Below are 18,775 nucleotides of genomic sequence, written 5' to 3' on the forward strand. Positions count from 1 at the left end.
AGCTGATGACCAAGCATCCATCCATCTGAATCACAAAATGCCTGAGGACACGGCACGAGGGGCCGGTGGGCCCTGTGGTCGGAGAGCGCTCAGTCACACCTCGGCCCTTCTGCCTAGGCCTTTGGGACCTTGCAAATGGCAGCCTCTCTCTCTGTTTCCTCGTCTGTAAAATGGGCATGACACCCGCTGGGTTTCAGATCAACTGCAACAAGGGTCAAGGGAGAAAACCATGCGACCCATCTTAGCACGATGTCTGGCACACGGTAGAGGCAAAACAAACATCACTAACTGTTCACATGATTACTGCTCGGGGGGAAGGGATCATCAAAATCAGAAAAGTACCTTGGCCCGAGCAGCCAGCTTACAATTCATGAACTCGTCTCCCACACACTGAGCGGATTCCTTTAACTTGTTCTGCACATCCTGCAAAAGCGAGAGAGAAACACTTGACCCTCAACCAGCCACAGAACCGGAGGCATGAGACCAACTGAGCCACCACAAAGCAGGGCCCAGTCCCTCCTCGAGAGAGGAGTGTCTCCAAGTGTTGGCTTTTTTTTTTTTTTTTTTTTGGGCTGCATTGAGTCTTCGTTGCTGCGCGCGGGCTTTCTCTAGTTGCAGCAAGCGGGGGTTACTCTTTGCTGCGGTGCACGGGCTTCTCATTGCAGTGGCTTCTCTTGTTGTGGAGCACGGGCTCTAGGTGCACGGGCTTCAGTAGTTGTGGCTCGTGGTCTCAGTAGTTGTGGCTCACGGGCTCTAGAGCGCAGGCTCAGCAGTTGTGGCGCTTGGGCTTAGCTGCTCCGCGGCATGTGGGATCTTCCCGGGCCAGGGCTTGAACCCGTGTCCCCTGCATTGGCAGGCGGATTCGTAACCACTGTGCCACCAGGGAAGCCCTCCATGTGTTTGCTTTAACGTAAGTATTCTGCAATCTCTTCCTGTCTCCTGTTCCATTTTTTTCGCATTGGCCTTAACCCTTGGGGAGGTCGGTCTTCCAGAGGCAGGAAAGCCCAGCCTCACGACAGGACTGCAAACTCCAGCTCTGGAGTGGAGCTCTCTCTCCAGAAAAACGGAAACTCCACCTCCAGACCAGGGACGTGAGTACTTGGACAGACGTCGGAGTCACTAGATCCTGGAAGGTCCCACGTGGGGCACAGAAACAGGGACTGAAGTCTCCTCCCTTCCTCTGATCAGACCCATGGGGTCAGGGCCCCCAGAGCCCTGGGGGAGCTGACGGCAGAGAAAGGGCAGCACTTGGGGTCCCGAGCCCTGGCTCTGAGCTCTGCCCTCTGAAGGGAGGCTCCCTGGCAAAGCCGAGCCTTAAGACGAGCCCCACAAAGAGCCATGGAAGATACAGGCAGAGACCCTAACGCGTAGCTGTGTGTGGGTGAAGGAATCGTAACATTTCAGAGATGCCTTGAAGAGCATCTGTCCCAATTCCCTCATTTTACCAAGAAGCAAATGGTGCTGGGAGGCCCAGGGACAGGCATCTGTGTAAGGGCAGCCGGGGCCGCTGGAGCCTGACGCCACCCGGCTTCCGCAGCAGCTCGCCCTCCCACCAGCCTCCCTCTGCCTCGAGCTGGGCGTAGCTCCCTCGTCCCACCGCGTCCCTCTGCTGCGGTCAAGATCCCAGCTCTACAGGAGCCTGTCCAGCCCCAGGGTTCGAAAGACCCACCCTCCCAGCGCAAGGGCAGAAGGCCACAGCGTGCATTCCCTGGATGTCTGGAACGGGTCCCATAAAAGGGGCAGACCGACAGGCGCCCCGGGCATCGCAGAGGGAAAGGCCACAGTGTCTCTAGGGGTCAGAGGCCCCCCTGGCCTCCAGGGAGAGAGAGGTAAAGGAGGCGGCCAGGCTTGTGTGGGATCCACCTCTGCGGCTCTGCGCCCGCACCTTCCCGCGGCCGGCGAGGGCACGTCTGTCCCACCACAGGCCGTGTGGGGCGTCCTCGCTGGAGCCCCTCCGCCCACCCCAACAAGGAGAGGGTCCCTCGGGGAAGCCTCTCCGCCTCCAAAGAGCTCAGCCCTGGGCGCACGGGGCCGTCCAGGCAGTGCCTCGTCGGGCTGTGCCTCGGCGTCCTGACGGACCAGGACGGCCTGACGGACCAGGACGGCCTGACGGACCAGGACGGCCTGACGGCAGCCTGGACGAAGATGCTGCCACTCCAGCGTCTCACCGGAATCAAGGCCACACGGAGCCCCCTTCCCAGGACACACGTCCGCCCTGCAGCTCGGCCGGGGAGACTCAGCGGGCGCTCCCGGTAGTACGGAGTCCAACCCAGCCTTCCACTTGTTTTAGTTTTTTATTTTGGCCACGCCGCACAGCATACAGGATCCTGGTTCCCCGACCAGGGGTGGGACCTGCGCTCCTTGCAGTGGAAGGGCGGAGTCTTAGCCACTGGACGGCCAGGGAAGTCCCCAGCCTTCTTTTTTAAGTAAACGCACATTCACATGTGGAGTCGCTAGCCTGTCTGCCAACCCTCCAAACCACAGAGGCTCCTGTGTATCAGCTTCAAGCCCTCAGAGACTGCGCTGAAAAGCCACCCCTTCCACACAAAACCCCGCAAAGTCGGAACCGGGACGCCTCTTAGAATCGTACTCAACCTGTTACCTTGGGAGAATATAAATCTTATTTGTGTTTGTCCCATGTAAATAGATTCTGTCACGGCACCCAAACAAGGAGACTAAGGGGAGAGCACGAAACAAAAGCAAATTTAAGAATGAAAATAAGTGGGACTGCTGTGGGCCTGGGTTTGATCCCTGGTCAGGGAACTAGGATCCCACAAGCCGTGCGGCACGGCCAAAAAAAAAAAAGAATGACAATAAGACCCGGGGAGCCTCAGGCCCCAGCACGCAGACCGCTGTGCGGCAGGTACTCACGGGGCCACTGAAGGACAGGAACAGCTTGAGAACAACGTCCTCGGAGAAGGGCGGGTGCCGGGCCACCAGGTTGATGAAGCGCTTCAGTGCTCTCCTCCGGGCCTCGATGAATTCCCTGTCAGCTGGACGCAGAACACGGGGTGACCACACGGAGCCTGGGGCACGAGCCCCCGCGACCTCGCTCTCAGGGCCCAACGCCTCCCGCACAGAGAGCTCTCCGAGCCACAGGGCCAGCGGGGGGCACGGGACCCAGACCAGAGGCTGCAGAAGGCGCAGCAGACCCCCAGCTCGGCGCCCTGCCGCCTGCGGACGCACGGGGTCCGGGATCTGCCGAGGAAAACCACACAGCCCGCTGGCTTCGCTCAGTGGCACTGGACCCCGCACTGTGACCCCTTTCTGATGCCGCTCTCTATGAACAAACGGGCTTTGCTAAACTCATGTATTAATTTGACCCAGTTTTCCAGTTCACGTCACTTATTACTCACTCTCCAACAGCGAACTGCTTTCGTTCGGGTTACGTATTCTCACTCCAAGGGCAAAAAAAGTAAAAGTGTATGATGATGCACTGAGGGAATTTAAATCTGACCACAAATAAAAATGGTTTTTAAAGTATTATTTTTAAATTATTGAGAAAAAGCTGGAAGAGGATCTCCCCCCCTCAAGGCCACCAGGACCCCGTCCATTGAAGGCTATGTTTTCATTAAGGCTGAGTCACATGACCAAGCACTGCATGACAGTTTCCAGGTTCTAAGCCCCACCCACACCCAATCGACCTCGACGCTGGGATCTCAGTGAGAATCCCCCTTACTCCCGAAGTATTTCCAGCTCTTGCCCTCAGCATCCTTCCCTTCCACGTGATAGGATCTGTTCCACGTGCTCAGGCACGGCAAGAAGAAAACGACATTATCAGATTCTGAGCTAGTCAGCGACCAGTGAGAGCAGAAGTACTTTAGGACGGTGGAAAATGGCAGAAAATCAATGGTCAGCATTGGGTACTTGCCTTTGGATGGGGTTTCATCTAGAATCTGAGAAAAGGGCTGTGGGTGAAGGTCAATGAGACCTGAGAGGAGGCCTCAGCTGTCTCCCGCGCTCTGGAACCCTGGGAGAGACAGGCCAGTGCAGGGGGCCCGGAGACACCTGTGATCCCTCACCTAGCCCCAGGTAATCGCCGGTGAAGCATGAAGATGAGACAGCCACCTGCTATTGTTTTCACCTCCTTTGAGATGCAGGTTAGATCACTGGGCTGACATTCACTTCTGTTCTCTCGCAGAACTCCTTACACTATGGTGGTACCCACTGCTCTCCAAGGGCCGGCAAAACAAACAGCGCTCCTGGTCCCCCACTCAGGAGCCCCAGGGCGCCTGGCCTCTGCCCTCTGGGAAGGAGAACTGGGGTACACTCCTTCTCCCCTGCAGAACGGGGCACTTCCCTGCGTGTCAGTTATCAAGCAGGAGGCTCATGCAGCTGAGGGCACCAGGTGATGTCAGCGTCCCGCACCAGACCTGGGCTCTAAGCCACAGCTGCGCCCATATTCCCCAGGGGCTGGGGCTGCACCACAGCCCTGCTACCGTCCCATCCCTGCTGGGCAGAGGGCCAGAGGAAGATGGGCCGCGAGGGGAGAGTGGCGTCCATCACGGAGCCAGGACCTCAGCACAGGGCGGGGGGACCCCACCCGCCTACGCCCCCCGGCCGCCAGCAAAGCCAGCTTTACCTCCCAGCATCCTCTTGGGCGGGAGGGCCGGCACCATGCGGTACGGGAACTTCTGCAGCAGCGTCTCGTGGAAGACCACGAAGTCATTGTACCGCCGATACACGCAGGACCCGAAGCGCTGCAAGAAAAGAGGTTCGGAGCTCAGCAGACACCCTCACACTTCACAGTTTCCCCTTACCTTCCCCTTCCACCACTAAACAGAACCTGCGGAAACAACAGGACTAAATTCCTCACCTTCTCTCACCAGGCCTTTGCCAGAAGGAGAAATCCTCTATGTCCTTGATGGATGGAAATACAACTTTTTAAACACTGCATAGCTCTAACTGTGTATTTAATTAACCGTCTATTATTCTGCATCTTCTGAACAAGACGAGCCTCCTTACAGGAGTTTCCACCTATACGGCAGCATCCCTCCTCCCCCTTAGGTATCACGTGGGAATACCTTTGAGGGTATGTCCTCAACACACACTTTCAAACCGTGCTAACACAAGCAGCACTGCGCCTCCTGAAATAGACCCAACGGCCTAAAAGCAGACCAAACGCTGAACACGAAGACTGAAACACGGCAGACACGCAACTCAGATGAAACTGCCGACAGAGTCCACCATGAGCCCGCCCTTGATAAACCTGCAGGTTCCACAGGATTAACGTCCTGTCCAGAGAGCAACCTCACTGGGGTCGAATGTAAGAGCTCTCACAAGAACCAGCATGAGCAGTGATCGCTACAATTAACTATGTTACACTAGTTACTAATTAACATCACTGACTGGAAAAAGCCAGTCTGAGATGGTGACATACTGTGTGGTTCCGATGACACGACACTCAGGAAAAGGCAAAGCTACGGAGACGGTGAAAGATCAGGGGTGTCTGGGTGGAGGTGGGGGAGGGGTGAAGGGGGGCGGAGCACAGGGGACGCTTAGGGCAGTGAAGCTACACTGTGTGATTCTACAGCGGTGGACCAAACCCAGAGGATGTACAATAACAGGAGTGACCCCTCATGTCAACTGTGGACCCTGGGTGACAATGACTTGTCTAGACAGGTTCACCACCTATAACAAATGCACCATCTGGCCGGGGGGGTTGACAGTAGGAGGAGGGGAAGATGGGAAATCTGTTCCTTCCGCTCAATATTGCTGTGAACCTAAAAACACCCCCCTTTAAACAAAGTCTATAAAAAGCTAAATATACTAAACGAAGGACAAGTATGAAGCCACGTGTGCCCACCTCTGGCGGGCATCGTGCCACGTCTGCACTCACTCCAACTCCAGCAAGCATGCAAGCAGGGGGCACAGCCTGAGGAGCCGCGTGGCCCAGAAGCCACCCCCGCGGTCCTAACATTAGCGGGCTGACCCCTCCACGCACGTTTCAGGAGGTGACCTGGGCAAAACGGCCTCCTTCTAAAAATGTTCGTTACGAGGTCATCAATTTACTTCAGGAGCAGGCAGTTGAATGAGACTGAAGATAAGGCCACTCTCACAGAAGAGCAGCTTGTCACACGTGCGGGGCGCCCGGCCCGTGGGCGACGAGGCCCCAGAGGAGGCGCCGGAGTCTCCATTCTCACCGCGGCCGAGGAGGCCAGACCGCGGCAATGCCAGACGGCAACGCTGTCCCCGAAACACGCGAGGGCCTCCTTCCCTCTCTGACCTCTGCCCTCCCCCTTGGCAGCGACACTGACCAGCGTCAGAGTGAAGTTTACTCCCAGACTTCTGTCATCCTGCCTTTAAAACACAACAAAACAAAAATCCTGTGATTCTTGATTCTCATGGAACACGGCAAACAGCGTCCGCGACGGGGAACTGCTCCCGGGTTCTGGACACGCGCCTTTCTCCCTGCGATGACGGTCGTGATGCTCTCCCAGCCCAAGCCCTGCAGCGCTGCTGCCTGAGCCTGTGACCCGGGCAGCTCTCAGCGCGGGGGCAGCTCTGACCCTGCGAATCTGCCCCCTGCCACACACACACGGGTGCTCTGAGTTCACCGATGACTTAATCCCCAGGATAAAGAATAAAAGCTCCCATCAAAACGTATCCTAACTGAACCAAGATAACAGGCGAACGGACAAAAGAAAAACGCTGCAGATGCCACAGGGTTCTACGCGCGCGGCCAACCCCGGGGCCAGGCGTCTGGCATCAATGAACTCTGATTTCAGGGGTGCCCCTAACAGGGACGGCAGCGCCATTTTGGGGGTGAGCCCCGCACACTTGACTCGGGGTGTGGAGCCCACATTCTCTGGGGTCCACACTCTCACCCTCGGGGACGTCCCAGCACTGCAGGACTGCCCCAGGCCGGCCCGTCCGAGGCTTGCCCTCCAGAGCCCACCGAGCGTCCTGAGAGGCAGGATCCCAGAGCTCCGACAGCGAGGGCGGGCAGGGCCGCTGGGGGGCAGCCGCAGAGGCAAGCATGCTGGGGGGCCTGCCCGCCACTGTGGGTCTTCCCGGCGGCCCTCCCCCTCCCGCCACCTCCGCCCCCCACTGCATGCCGCAGGTACCTGGCTGGAAACCTCATACTCCACGTGCTTGAGGAAGAGGCCCTTCTTCTCGGGGATGAGCTCCACCTGCACGGCGTCCCTGGCCAGCAGCTCCTGCAGCGTGAGCGACAACAGCAGTGGGTTCCCCGGCGGCATCTGCATCCGACTGGAGTCCGGGGCCCTCGGCTCGCTGACCTGGGGCGCTGGTGGTGAGTCTGCTGGAGACAAGGTGAGCGCAGCTGCTCAGGCAGGGAGGCCGCCCCTCGGACGCCGCCTGCTGGCTCAGCACGTGGACTCCAGCCACGTCACCCGGCCAAACCCCGTCCTGGCCCCGGTGACGCTCATTCATTCAGGCTGGGGGGTCCACTCAGGGCCACGTCCTCCTCTCATAAACCACCACACCGTGAATCAGCAAACACGCCCACATGTCTAGGACCGGGCAAGTCTAGTTTTCAACTTGGGCAGAGAAAAAGAAGTGAAATATTTACAAGTTACGTGCAAAAATACAGTCCTCCTTTTCTCCAGAGTCAAGAAAAGGGTTAAAACAGAGAAACGGGCCATACGATCTTCTACATGTGCCGGCGTTTCCAGAATCAGAGCACACTGCGTTCCTGCCACCACAATCATTCTAATGTGTAAAAACCTACATGCTTGCTTGAGTTAGAGTTCCTGCTCACACAAACCAAAGCATTAAGCCCTAAAGCTTCAGTTTCCTTAGACACAAGAAGTCACCCACGTATCATTCACAGGACAGGGAAAGACAAATCAGAGATTTTATATCTAACAACCTGCCAACAAACAAACAAAGAAATCCTGTTAAAAGGTCAGTTTGGTTTTTAGTACAGAGAAGAGTTTAGAACTTTAAAGAAAAAAAGGTTCTTTTCAGTTAAAAAAAGAAGTTAAGGTATCCCTTGGGGGAAAAAGGTCTCATTCCAAGTAACACTGTTATAAATAAATACAACAAACGGTAGATCACATTTCTCCACCTTCTTAATTTTCTACAACGTCAGTGTATCACTTTTTATGATTTACTTCTTAAAGTAATTCTTCAGTGCAAGATTCTGGTTTACATTCTAATACAGAATTAATGACCAGATTATTTTCATCTGTGAAATCACTCAGCATTTTAGGATTTAAAATATAGCTGCCTTGAACTGACCTTAAAGAATAAGAAAATAAACAAGGGCTTAACTTGTATCTGGGAACCCCCAAGGGCCTCAAAACCCCATACAGAAACTAAATGTCGGGCTTCCCTGGTGGCTCAGTGGTTAAGAATCTGCCTGCCAGTGCAGGGCACACGGGTTCGAGCCCAGGTCCAGGAAGATCCCACATGCCACGGAGCAACTAAGCCCGTGAGCCACAACTACTTAGCCTGAGCTCTAGAGCCCGTGAACCACAACTACTGAAGCCCACGTGCCTACAGCCCATGCTCCACAACGAAGAGTAGCCCCAGCTCACCGCAACTAGAGAAAGCCCACGCACAGCAATGAAGATCCAACGCAGCCAAAAATAAATCAAAAAAAACAAAAAACAAAAAAAAAACCCCACTAAATGTCATGTGCTCTAAAGCAGGCTGCTCTCAAGTGAGGGCATGTATCCCAGGGTCGCAACAATCCACCAAGTGCAGGAAGAAGACGTTAACAACTGTACTTGTATTTTCTTTATTTTTTTTAATTTGTTCATTGTACTTGTATTTTCTATCTCTTCCTTTTTAATTTATATTACAATGTACATAAGAGTAGCAGAGTGTAGTACATGCATACAAATTATTAAAATATGCATACGTACAAATTGTGTACATGTGTATGAGTGTGCGTAGAGGTGTTGCATGTGGGTTTGTGTGTGTACGAGTCCATACATACATGAGTGTGTACGTGTGTATGAGTTTGAGTATGACATGTGAGTGTGTATAAGTGTGTATGTGTACATGTGCGCACACACATGTATGAGTGTGTGTACATAAGTGTCTGTATATGAAGTGTGTATATGGGCGGGTGTCCCCACCTGGCAGTCCCCAATACCTTAATGACTAAAAATGTGTGGAGGCCACATCTCTAGAAGGTACCTGTTCTCCGAAGTCATCCCAAGACCCCAGCCCCTTTCCATGTAAAAATATTTTTACATGGAAAGGGGCCTTAAAACTGTGTTTACCCAGCCTCCTTGGGGACCACAGAAATCCTCAAGGAGCCAACAAGCGTTTCTTAAGTACCAGCTCCAGGGAACACGGTGATGAGTAAGACAGGGTCCCTGAGCTCATTAATTCATCCACACAGAAAACAGCTGTGTCCACCATTGCCAGGCACAATCTATAAATATCCAAACTCCAGGGAGAATGGGAATCAGCCCACGATAACACTTAACAGCGCCCTGAGAATCAGGACACAGCTCCAGGACGCAAACTCCGGAAGGGCAGGGATTCGCTCAGCTCTGTTCTCAGGTATGTCCCGGCGAGGGGAGCCTGGCACACAACGGGGGCTCAAGGAATGTTTGCTGAGTGACTATTTACTGTTATTTATTGTATTTCCAGGAGGGAAATACAGAGCACCTCTGGGGAAAAGCAAAACCTTAACTAGGTCGCAGAATATGTGGAAAAACAGGAAACAATAAAGCTAAAAAGGTAATGGGGGAGAATATTTTTATCAGAGAAAATATGTGCAAATCATACATCTGATAAAGGACTTATATCTGGAATATACAAAGAACTTACAGCTCAGTAAAAACACGGACAAACAATCCAATTTAAAAATGGGCAAAGGGTTTACATAGACACTTCTCCAAACATGTACAAATGGCCAGGAAGTACAGAAAAAAAATGCTCAACATCGCTAACCGTCATGGAAATGAAAATCACAGCCACACTAAGATGATGCCCTATGTTGACTACAATTAAAAAAAAAAAAAAAGATTACATTGAGTGCTGGTGAGGATGTGGAAAACCCTCACATATGCTGGTAGGTGTGTAAATGGTGCAGCTGCCTTCAAAAACGGTCTAGCAGTTCCTCAGAATGTTAGAAATAGATTACTCTATGACCCAGCAACTCCACTCCTAGGTATACACTCAGGAGGAATGAACATGTGTGTCCACACAAAGACCTGTATACAAATGTCCACAGCAGCATGATTCATAAGAGCCAAAGAGAGGAAAAACCCAAATGTCCATCAATTGATGAATGGATAAATAAAAGTGGTCTATGCACACAATGGAGTATTATTCAGCCATAAAAGTGGAATATTATTCAGCATGTACAGATTCATGCTACACCACGGATGAACCTTGAAAACATGATAGTAAGTGAAAAGCAGTCAGTCATAAAAGACCACATATGGGATGATTCCATCTACATGAAATATCCAGAAGAGGCAAGCCTACAGAAACAGACAGTAGTTTAGTGCTTGCATGCGGCTGGGGCGAGGGTGGGGGAATGCAGGGGCCTGAGGGAATGGGGGGGAGGTGGGCGAGTGACTGGTGAAGAATAATGGGTTTCTCCTGGGGCACAATAAAATGTCCTAAAATTGACTATGGCGATGGTTGTGCAACTGTAAATATACTAAAGACCACTGTATTATACGCTTCAAATGAGTAAACTGCCTGGCACGTAAATGATATCTCTATAAACTCTTTAAGTATCAAAGGTAGGTGACATCAATAAGAAAGGCAGAGTAAGGACCTCCAAAAATCCTCTCCTCCACAAAAGCAACGAGGACACTAGCAAAATCGTCAGAATCAGCTTTTTCAGAACACTGGGAAGTGACTAAAGGTTTGTGGCAATCCAGGGTACATTTATTGATGCAATAATTAGTTATGTCAAAATGAGGTCAGAGTGGAGTAGGGTGGGCCTTCATGGAGTTTTTGTAAGAGGAAGAGACCACATGAAGGCACAGACACATGGACACACAGACAGGAGGCCACGTGACAGCACAGGCAGAGGCTGAGGAGCTGCACCTGCAGACCCAGGAACGCCCAGGATGGCTGGCCACCACCGGGAGCTACAAGAGGCGGCAAGGACCCACCCCGACAGGCTTCAGAGGGAGCATGACCTTCCAGCCTCCGCAACTGTGCGACAAGGTATTTCTGTTGTTTTAAGCCACCCAGTCTGTGGTGCTTTCTTACAGCAGCCCCAGGAAACTCACACTACAAACTTTACAGAATTAGTTCAGAAAGGCTGTTAAATAAACGAGCTACAACAAAGAGCAACAACACCTTGGTGGGAAAACTGATTTCCAGAGATGCTACATTATTTTCTTTTTTTAACTTATTTATTTTGGGGCTGTGTTGGGTCTTCGTTGCTGCACGTGGCTTTCTCTAGTTGCAGCAAGCGAGGGCTACTCTTTGCTGCCGTGAGCGGGCTTCTCATTGTGGTGGCTTCTCTTGTTGCGCGGAGCATGGGCTCTAGGCGCGTGGGCTTCAGTAGCTGTGGCGCACTGGCTTAGTTGCTCCGCGGCATGTGGAATCTTCCCGGACCAGGGCTCGAACCCGTGTCCCCTGCATTGGCAGGCGGGTTCTCAACCACTGCACCACCAGGGAAGTCCCAGCTACGTTATTTAAATTGTCCAGTCTTCAACAAAATTCTCTAAGACATGCAAAGAAACAACAAGGTAGTGCCAAAGGGGGGGCGGGGGACACACACAACAGAAACTGTCCTTAAAAAAGCCTAGGTACTGAACCTATTAAAGACCTTAAATCAGCTATTTGAAAAACATTCAAAGGACTAAAGGGAACCATCTCTAAAGAACTAAGGGAAAGGGGCTTCCCTGGTGGCACAGTGGTTGAGAATCTGCCTGCCAGTGCAGGGGACACGGGGTCGAGCCCTGGTCTGGGAGGATCCCACACGCCGCAGAGCAACTGGGTCCGTGCGCCGCAACTACTGAGCCTGTGCTCTAGAGCCCACAAGCCATGACTACTGAGCCTGCGTGTCTGGAGCCTGTGCTCCGCAACAAGAGAGGCCGCGATAGTGAGAGGCCCGCGCACCACGATGAAGAGTGGCCCCCGCTTGCCGCAACTGGAGAAAGCCCTCGCACAGAAACGAAGACCCAACACAGCCAAAAATAAATAAATAAATAAATAAAATTAAAGAATGATTGTTTTAGCCACAATCTGTTATTTAAAAAGAAAAAAAACTAATGGAAAGTATGAGAACAACACCTCGCTCACAGGGAATATCACTAAACGGACAGAAATCATAAAAAAGAAACAGATAAAAATTCTGGAGCTGAAAAGTTCAATAACTGAAAAATTCACCGGAGTCTCAACAGCAGATCTGAGTGAGCAGAAAGAAGAACCAGCAGACTTGAGGTTGGGTCAGTTGAGATGTTTTTTCCAGCCTGACGGACAGAAAGGAAAAAGGGTGCAGAGAAACAAACAACTCCTCAGAGACGCATGGGACACGCCAAGCATGCCAACAGAATCCTAACAAGAATCCCAAAGGGAGAAAGGGTTAGAGAGAACACGTGAATAAATAATAGCCAAATCTGATTTAAATAATCCAAGAACTCAAAAGATTCCAACTAGGATAAACTTGAAGAGATTCTCACTTAGACGCATCATAATTAAACTGTTCAAACTGTACAATGAGAAAACCCTGAAAGCACCAGGAGAGAAATGACTCGCCAAGTACAAAGGGCCCCTTTAAGATTAATGCTGGGCTTCCCTGGTGGCGCAGTGGTTAAGAATCTGCCTGCCAATACAGGGGAACCGGGTTCGAGCCCTGGTGTGGGAAGATCCCACATGCCGCGGAGCAACTAAGCCCGTGAGCCACAACCACTGAGCCTGCGTGTCTGGAGCCTGTGCTCCGCAACAGGAGAGGCCGCGACAGTGAGAGGCCCGCGCACTGCGATGCAGAGTGGCCCCCGCTCTCCGCAACTGGAGAAAGACCTCGCACAGAAACGAAGACCCAACGCAGCCAAAAATAAATAAAAAAATAAAGTTTAAAAAAAAAAAAAACCCCTCACACCAACGGTTGGTCATCCTAGACCAATAAAATCATTAAAAAAAAAAAAAAAAAAAGATTAATGCTGACTTCTCGTCAGAAACCATGGAGGCCAAAAGGCAATGGGACAACGTAGTCAAAGGGCCAAGAATTCTACATCCAGCAAAACTATCCCTCAAAAAACAAAGGAGAAATTAAAACATTCCCAGATTCCCAAAACTGACAGGATTCCTCACCAGCAAACCTTCCCTAAGAGAACTGAATCCACATGAAGAAATGAAGCACACCAGTAACCACAAAAGACAGTACTTGTGTATTTATTTGTAATTCTTTCTCCTAGCTGATTTCAAAGACAACTGTATAAAGCAACAACTATAAATCTGTTTTGATGGGCAAACGATTTATAGAATTGTAATTTGTATGATGACGACAGCACAGAAAGGGGAAAAGGAATGGAGCTATACAGAAGCAAAAGGTTTATATATTACTGAAATCAAATAGTATTAATCCAAGCTAGACTGTCATAAAATATGGGAGCTGTAACTCCCACGGCAATCACCAAGAAAATAACCCCAAAAAAGTATAATAACCAAAACTATGTGGGAATGTAAATGGAACACTAGAAAATACTTACTTAATGTAAAAGAAAGCTGTAACAAAAGAACAGAAGAAAAATTAAATTAATGGGGGAAAGATCATTGAAAGAGCACCAGAGGTCTCTATTAAAATTTTTATGTAAGATAAAAATTAATACACACTCAATAGAGAAAACTTTATGATTTTCCTGATGACTAAAATAAGATAATGTCCCAAGACAGAATGTAAGCTCAATAATGATTACCAAATGATCACATGCTGCTGAGAAATCTGAACTTTGATCGCTGGAGGATTTAAAAGACAACTCAAAAGACACATTTTAAACCAAAGACATTACTCTCAACCACCTTGAGAACAAGCCCTTTGCAAAAGTTTCAATCACAAGAAAGCCACCATCCCAAACATCAATTTACTAAACTAAGACACCCATATTTTCAAAGAAAAAAAAAACTGAAAAGCAAAAAAAGAAGGGAAAAAGACCATTTCAGACAGGCTGCACTGTCATGTGATGGCCCACACGCTGACGCTGACAAAAGGGCAGAAACGCAGGGAGGAGATTCTGGTTTACCAAGGGAGTCAATGTCAAGGTCACCGGCAGGACTTTAAGACTCTTATCAAATGGAGCCTCCTACACAGGTTTTAGCAGCCCCATAAGACCAGGGCCTGGAAGAGGCACCGTCCACCAAGCCAGCCCCCTCAGAGATGAAACAGCTCAGACAAGAGAGGCCAGCCAGGCCCCTGATGAACGGTGGTGGACAAAGGCTGGCTCTGACCTTAGACGGACATGGGCGGAAATCCAGTCTCCGATGTCCCCAGCAGTGTGGCTGGCGAGTGACGGCCTCTGAGCTTTCCAACAGGCCTCTCCAAGGGTGTTCCCTCCAAACTTTCCAGCACAAAACTGCTCTACCGTGGGGTCCCCTGGAGCCGGAAGCCCTGGCCTTGAAAAGCCACCCACTGTCCTGACACTGGGCCAGGAAGCAGCTCTCAGACCCGCAGGCTGAGAATCGGGCTAACACTGGCCCACACGGATGGCCCTTGTGGGAACAGAACGAGACAGCAGAGCTACGATAACCAGCTCCCAGACACATTCGGGAACCCTTGCCTCCAGCCCAGATCTCATTTGTTCCAATCCCAAGAGAGTCTCTAAATCTGCTGAGTAAAACTTAGCACATGCTCCCCACGACAACAGGTGTCGGGCCCTTGGCTCCAGGCTGGCCCACAGGTCAGGGCCTCACGGTCAGCGAGGCCAGGCCTCACACTCCCCCCTCTCTGGATATCTCGCTCCGCTGGCTCCGGGGTGACAGTGACAAGGGGCTGCAGCGCTCCCAGGCCAGCCACCAGCGCACTGTGTGCCCCCAAGGTCACACAGCATGAAGAGGGAAGCAGCCAGCTAGGAGTATCTAACACCCATTCAGCTCTGAGATTCTGGGATTCTCCAAGTCGGTTATCCACAAATCAAAGCAATGAAACTTCAAACACACACACAAACCAACTATCCTTCCCAACACACTCCCATCAGAACCTTTAGGCAGTAACCCTGCCACTGGGATGCATCCCAAGAGGTCTAACCCCACGTGTTCTGTTAGCAGCTAACATCTGGGGCCCTTACTCCCAAACAAAGCTCTGGGAAACGAACAGGATTTGCTGAATAAACCACGCTGTCTCGCACACACCCTTGCTTTATCTAAGCAAACCTCAGCAAATGCTGACCAACACGGAAGTCCAGACTGGGAGACCCCCCACCCCACAGTGAGCACAGGGTGCCACCCACGGGGGCCGAGGCCAGCCTGGCTGCCCACACGACCCACGCCGGCTCCAGTGGGGGGCTGCCCTAAGCCCTAGGAGAGCCTCCTAACCCCGCGCAGCCCACGCAGCCCCGGGGTCCTCCCTGCTGGCAGAGCTCCCCTCAGCGCGAAGTGCCTTTCAAGCCATGAGAGGTCACGTGGCCCCCAAAGGCAGCCAGCCCGGAAGGTCCCTATTTTCTTCGTTTAGTGGCAGGTGCGTACGAACATGTCTTCTGATGGACTCCACGCTCAGCGTTCCACCACCACTGCCGTCCGCGGCTGCTCGTTCACCAGAATGTGGGGAGGACAGGGACCAGCGAGACACAGCACCGTCCCAGGGCTGAGGTCTCCGAGCTGAGCACGCATCAGGAGCACCTGCGGGCTCGCCCGCCCACTGGTGGTTAAGGTAGCTCTTACCAAAAAAAGAGAAGTGTTGGCAAGGGCGGGGAGGGATTGGAATCCTTGCGTGTGGCTGCTGGGACCGTAAAAGTTGGTGCAGCCGCTGTGGAAAACAGTGCAGCAGTTCCTCAAAAAATTAAATATAGAATCCCCATAGGAGCCAGCAATTCCACTTCTGGGTCTGTACCCAAAAGAACTGAAAGCAGGAACTAGAAGACGTATTTGCACAGCCATGTTCAATGCAGTATTATTCACAGTAGCCAAAAGGTGGAAATACCCAAGCGTCCACTGGCAGATGAATGCATCCACAAAACGCGGTCCATCCACACGACGGAACACTATTCAGCCTTAAAAAAGAAGGAACTGCTGACATATGCGACATCGTGGATGAACCTTGAGGACATCATGTCCTGCGAAATAAGCCAGACACAAAAAGACAATGTATGATTCCACTCACGTGAGGTCCCTAGAGCAAATTCATAGAAAAAGAAAGCAGATGGTGGGGACCAGGGGCCGCAGGCCGGGAGGATGGAGGGGGAGTGTTCAATGGGGCAGAGCTTCCATCTTGCAAGATGAATACGTTCTAGAGATGGATGGCATCAATGGAGGCACGATATGAATGCACTTAATGCCACAGAACTGTACACCTAAAAACGGTTAGAATTTTACATTATGTATATTTTACACTTAAAAAAACACAGATTGCTGGGCCCCAGTCCCAGAGTCTAGGGCGGGGCCTAAGAATCTGAATTTGTAACAAGTTCCCAGATGCTGCTGTTGATCCGGGGGCCACAGCGTGAGAACCACTGTCACAGGGCAACCAGAGGGAAGGAGTTCAGGGCCTCACCCAGACCCGTGCCCCTCATCTAACGAAAAGCAGATGTGCACAAATGCTGCCACCGTGCTTTCTGCAGTCATCAAATGCGGAACGAACGACATTCCAGACGACAGACAACCTTTTCACCGAAATAACGTAAGATGGGGTCAGCAGACACCATTTTCAACCTGAATATTCCTTCTCAAGCTCATGAAACTGTTTCAACCTTTGAAAACTTCTCTAGGCTACACTGTTATTCTGCAGTTAACAAACTATTCTCAGGAAATGGAAGCAGAAGTTTCCTCATCCTTATCATGGCCATGGCCTCAGAAATGAGCATTCAGCAGCTCCATGGCCAGGGAATGACAGGAACGCCCCCCAAACGCCAGGAAACAGAGCTGCCCCATCTGTGGTCAGCTCGCCCTAAAAAGTGATCTGTCACCAGCCAGCTTTTGATTGTCCCTAACTCAGGAGCTCAACTGAACAAACTGTGCATGGCCTCAATTTCATCAACTTTAAGGTTTACTTTTCTTTTAATAAACTATTTTATGTGACGTTACAATATCTTGAAATAAAGGGACTTCCCTGGTGGTGCAGTGTTTAAGAATCCGCCTGCCAATGCTAGGGGACATGGGTTCGAGCCCTGGTCTGGGAAGATCCCACATGCCGCGGAGCAACTAAGCCCATGCGCCACAACTACTGAGCCTGGGCTCTAGAGCCCGTGAGCCACAACTACTGAGCCCACGTGCCACAACTACTGAGCCCACGAGCCACAACTATTGAAGCCTGCGTGCAGCAACGAAGACCCAACGCAGCCATAAATAAATAAATAAATAAATTTATTTTTAAAAATCCATTTAAAAAAAAAATCTTGAAATAAAATCTCTCCAACCCAACAATCTATATACATCTGTGTTCATTGTGTGCATTATCCTCGTGTATAGGGTTGTGATATGACACAAACAATTTTCAAATACCAAGCATGTTTCCAAGCTTCCATGCCCACGTTTCTTTCAACTTTTCTGTAGAAGCAAAAACCTCCTAAATTCCTAGCCACTCAGATAATCACTATGAACACTGTTTCACTTCCATCCTATCCTTTTAAATACATGTATTTTTGTTGTGAAATACTTCAAACATACATGAAAATACAGGAACTATCAGAACCCACGTATCCACCAAGATTTCACTAAAGAGGACATTGTGCCCTATTTTCTGCTGAAGAGAATTTTTAATAAACAAAGCGTTACAGATGCATACCATTCTCCCCACCCCCTTTTTCCTATTCCAAAGTAACCATTATCTTAGAGTTGATGGGTACGATTTCCAGGCAGGTCTGTGCACTTTCTCTACATAAGTGTCCAGAAAGTCCATGCAAACATTGTGTTTCATTATATACAATAAACATACAATTCCTTTTTTTTCCCCACTGGCTTTTAAAACCCTTTTATATTGAAACAGAGCGTGCTAACAGAGAAGCGAACATCTCAAAACTGTTCAGCTCAATGAATTTACACGTCAGGGTAACAGCACCTGGATAAAGGAAGGTACCCGTCACGCTCCCTTCTCCCCAAGAGAGAGACTTCTAAAGCCACAGGTTACCTCTGCCTGATTGTCTGTTGATACCATACACGTGGACTCAAATCCTGAGTTCCTCTGTTTCTGACTTCTTCCACTCAACGTGGTGTGTACAGCCCCTCTGCGTGGCTCATAGGGCACAGACAGTCCATCTTCTTGCTGTGGATCCCGCCGTGTGATCAGCCGCGGCCTATTACTCACTCTGCGGCCGCGCGGCATCTGGGCAGCTTCACACGCTGCTGCTACAAACACGCCAGCACCGACCAGCACGTTGGTGGACGCATGTACGCATTTCTGTTCGGTACATTCCTGAGAGTGAAATTACTGGATCCCGGGGTTTCGTATGTGCAGCTCAGTAAATAATTCCAGTTTTCCAAGTAACTGAGCCAGTTTACACTCCCAGCAGCAGGGGTTCCAGCTGCCTCCCATGCTGGCCGACACTCATTATTTTCCGTCCGGTTTTCCTCGCCCTTCTGGTAGGCCCTTGACTCTTGAATACAGTCGCAATTCATCTGCCATTTTACCTTGATTTCCTTCCTTTTACAACACTGTTCCATATTTTCGAAGTTATTAAGACTGTTACCTGTAAAGACTGAATAATAACTTAGATATGGAACTAAAAATCAT

General features: G+C 50.7%; 1 protein-coding gene across 4 annotated transcripts in view; it reads right to left on the reverse strand.

Moving 5' to 3' along the window:
* Nucleotides 1-18,775, reverse strand: part of SNX8 (sorting nexin 8) — a 40,023-nt gene that overhangs the window by 8,999 nt on the left and 12,249 nt on the right. The window contains exons 1-5 of one of the 4 annotated variants that reach the window (XM_057528409.1): nt 18,173-18,349; nt 7,068-7,261; nt 4,583-4,700; nt 2,872-2,993; nt 343-423 (exon numbers count right to left, since the gene is read on the reverse strand). In XM_057528409.1, the coding sequence (XP_057384392.1) occupies nt 343-423; nt 2,872-2,993; nt 4,583-4,700; nt 7,068-7,208 (462 nt within the window). In that variant the 5' untranslated portion in view covers nt 7,209-7,261; nt 18,173-18,349. Of the gene's footprint in view, nt 1-342; nt 424-2,871; nt 2,994-4,582; nt 4,701-7,067; nt 7,265-18,172; nt 18,350-18,775 lie in introns of those variants that run through there. The other 3 variants (XM_057528410.1, XM_057528407.1, XM_057528408.1) reach the window with 3 other exon arrangements.

The sequence above is a fragment of the Balaenoptera acutorostrata genome, chromosome 15 (assembly GCF_949987535.1).
Source record: "Balaenoptera acutorostrata chromosome 15, mBalAcu1.1, whole genome shotgun sequence".
NCBI classification, from domain to species: Eukaryota; Metazoa; Chordata; class Mammalia; order Artiodactyla; family Balaenopteridae; genus Balaenoptera; species Balaenoptera acutorostrata.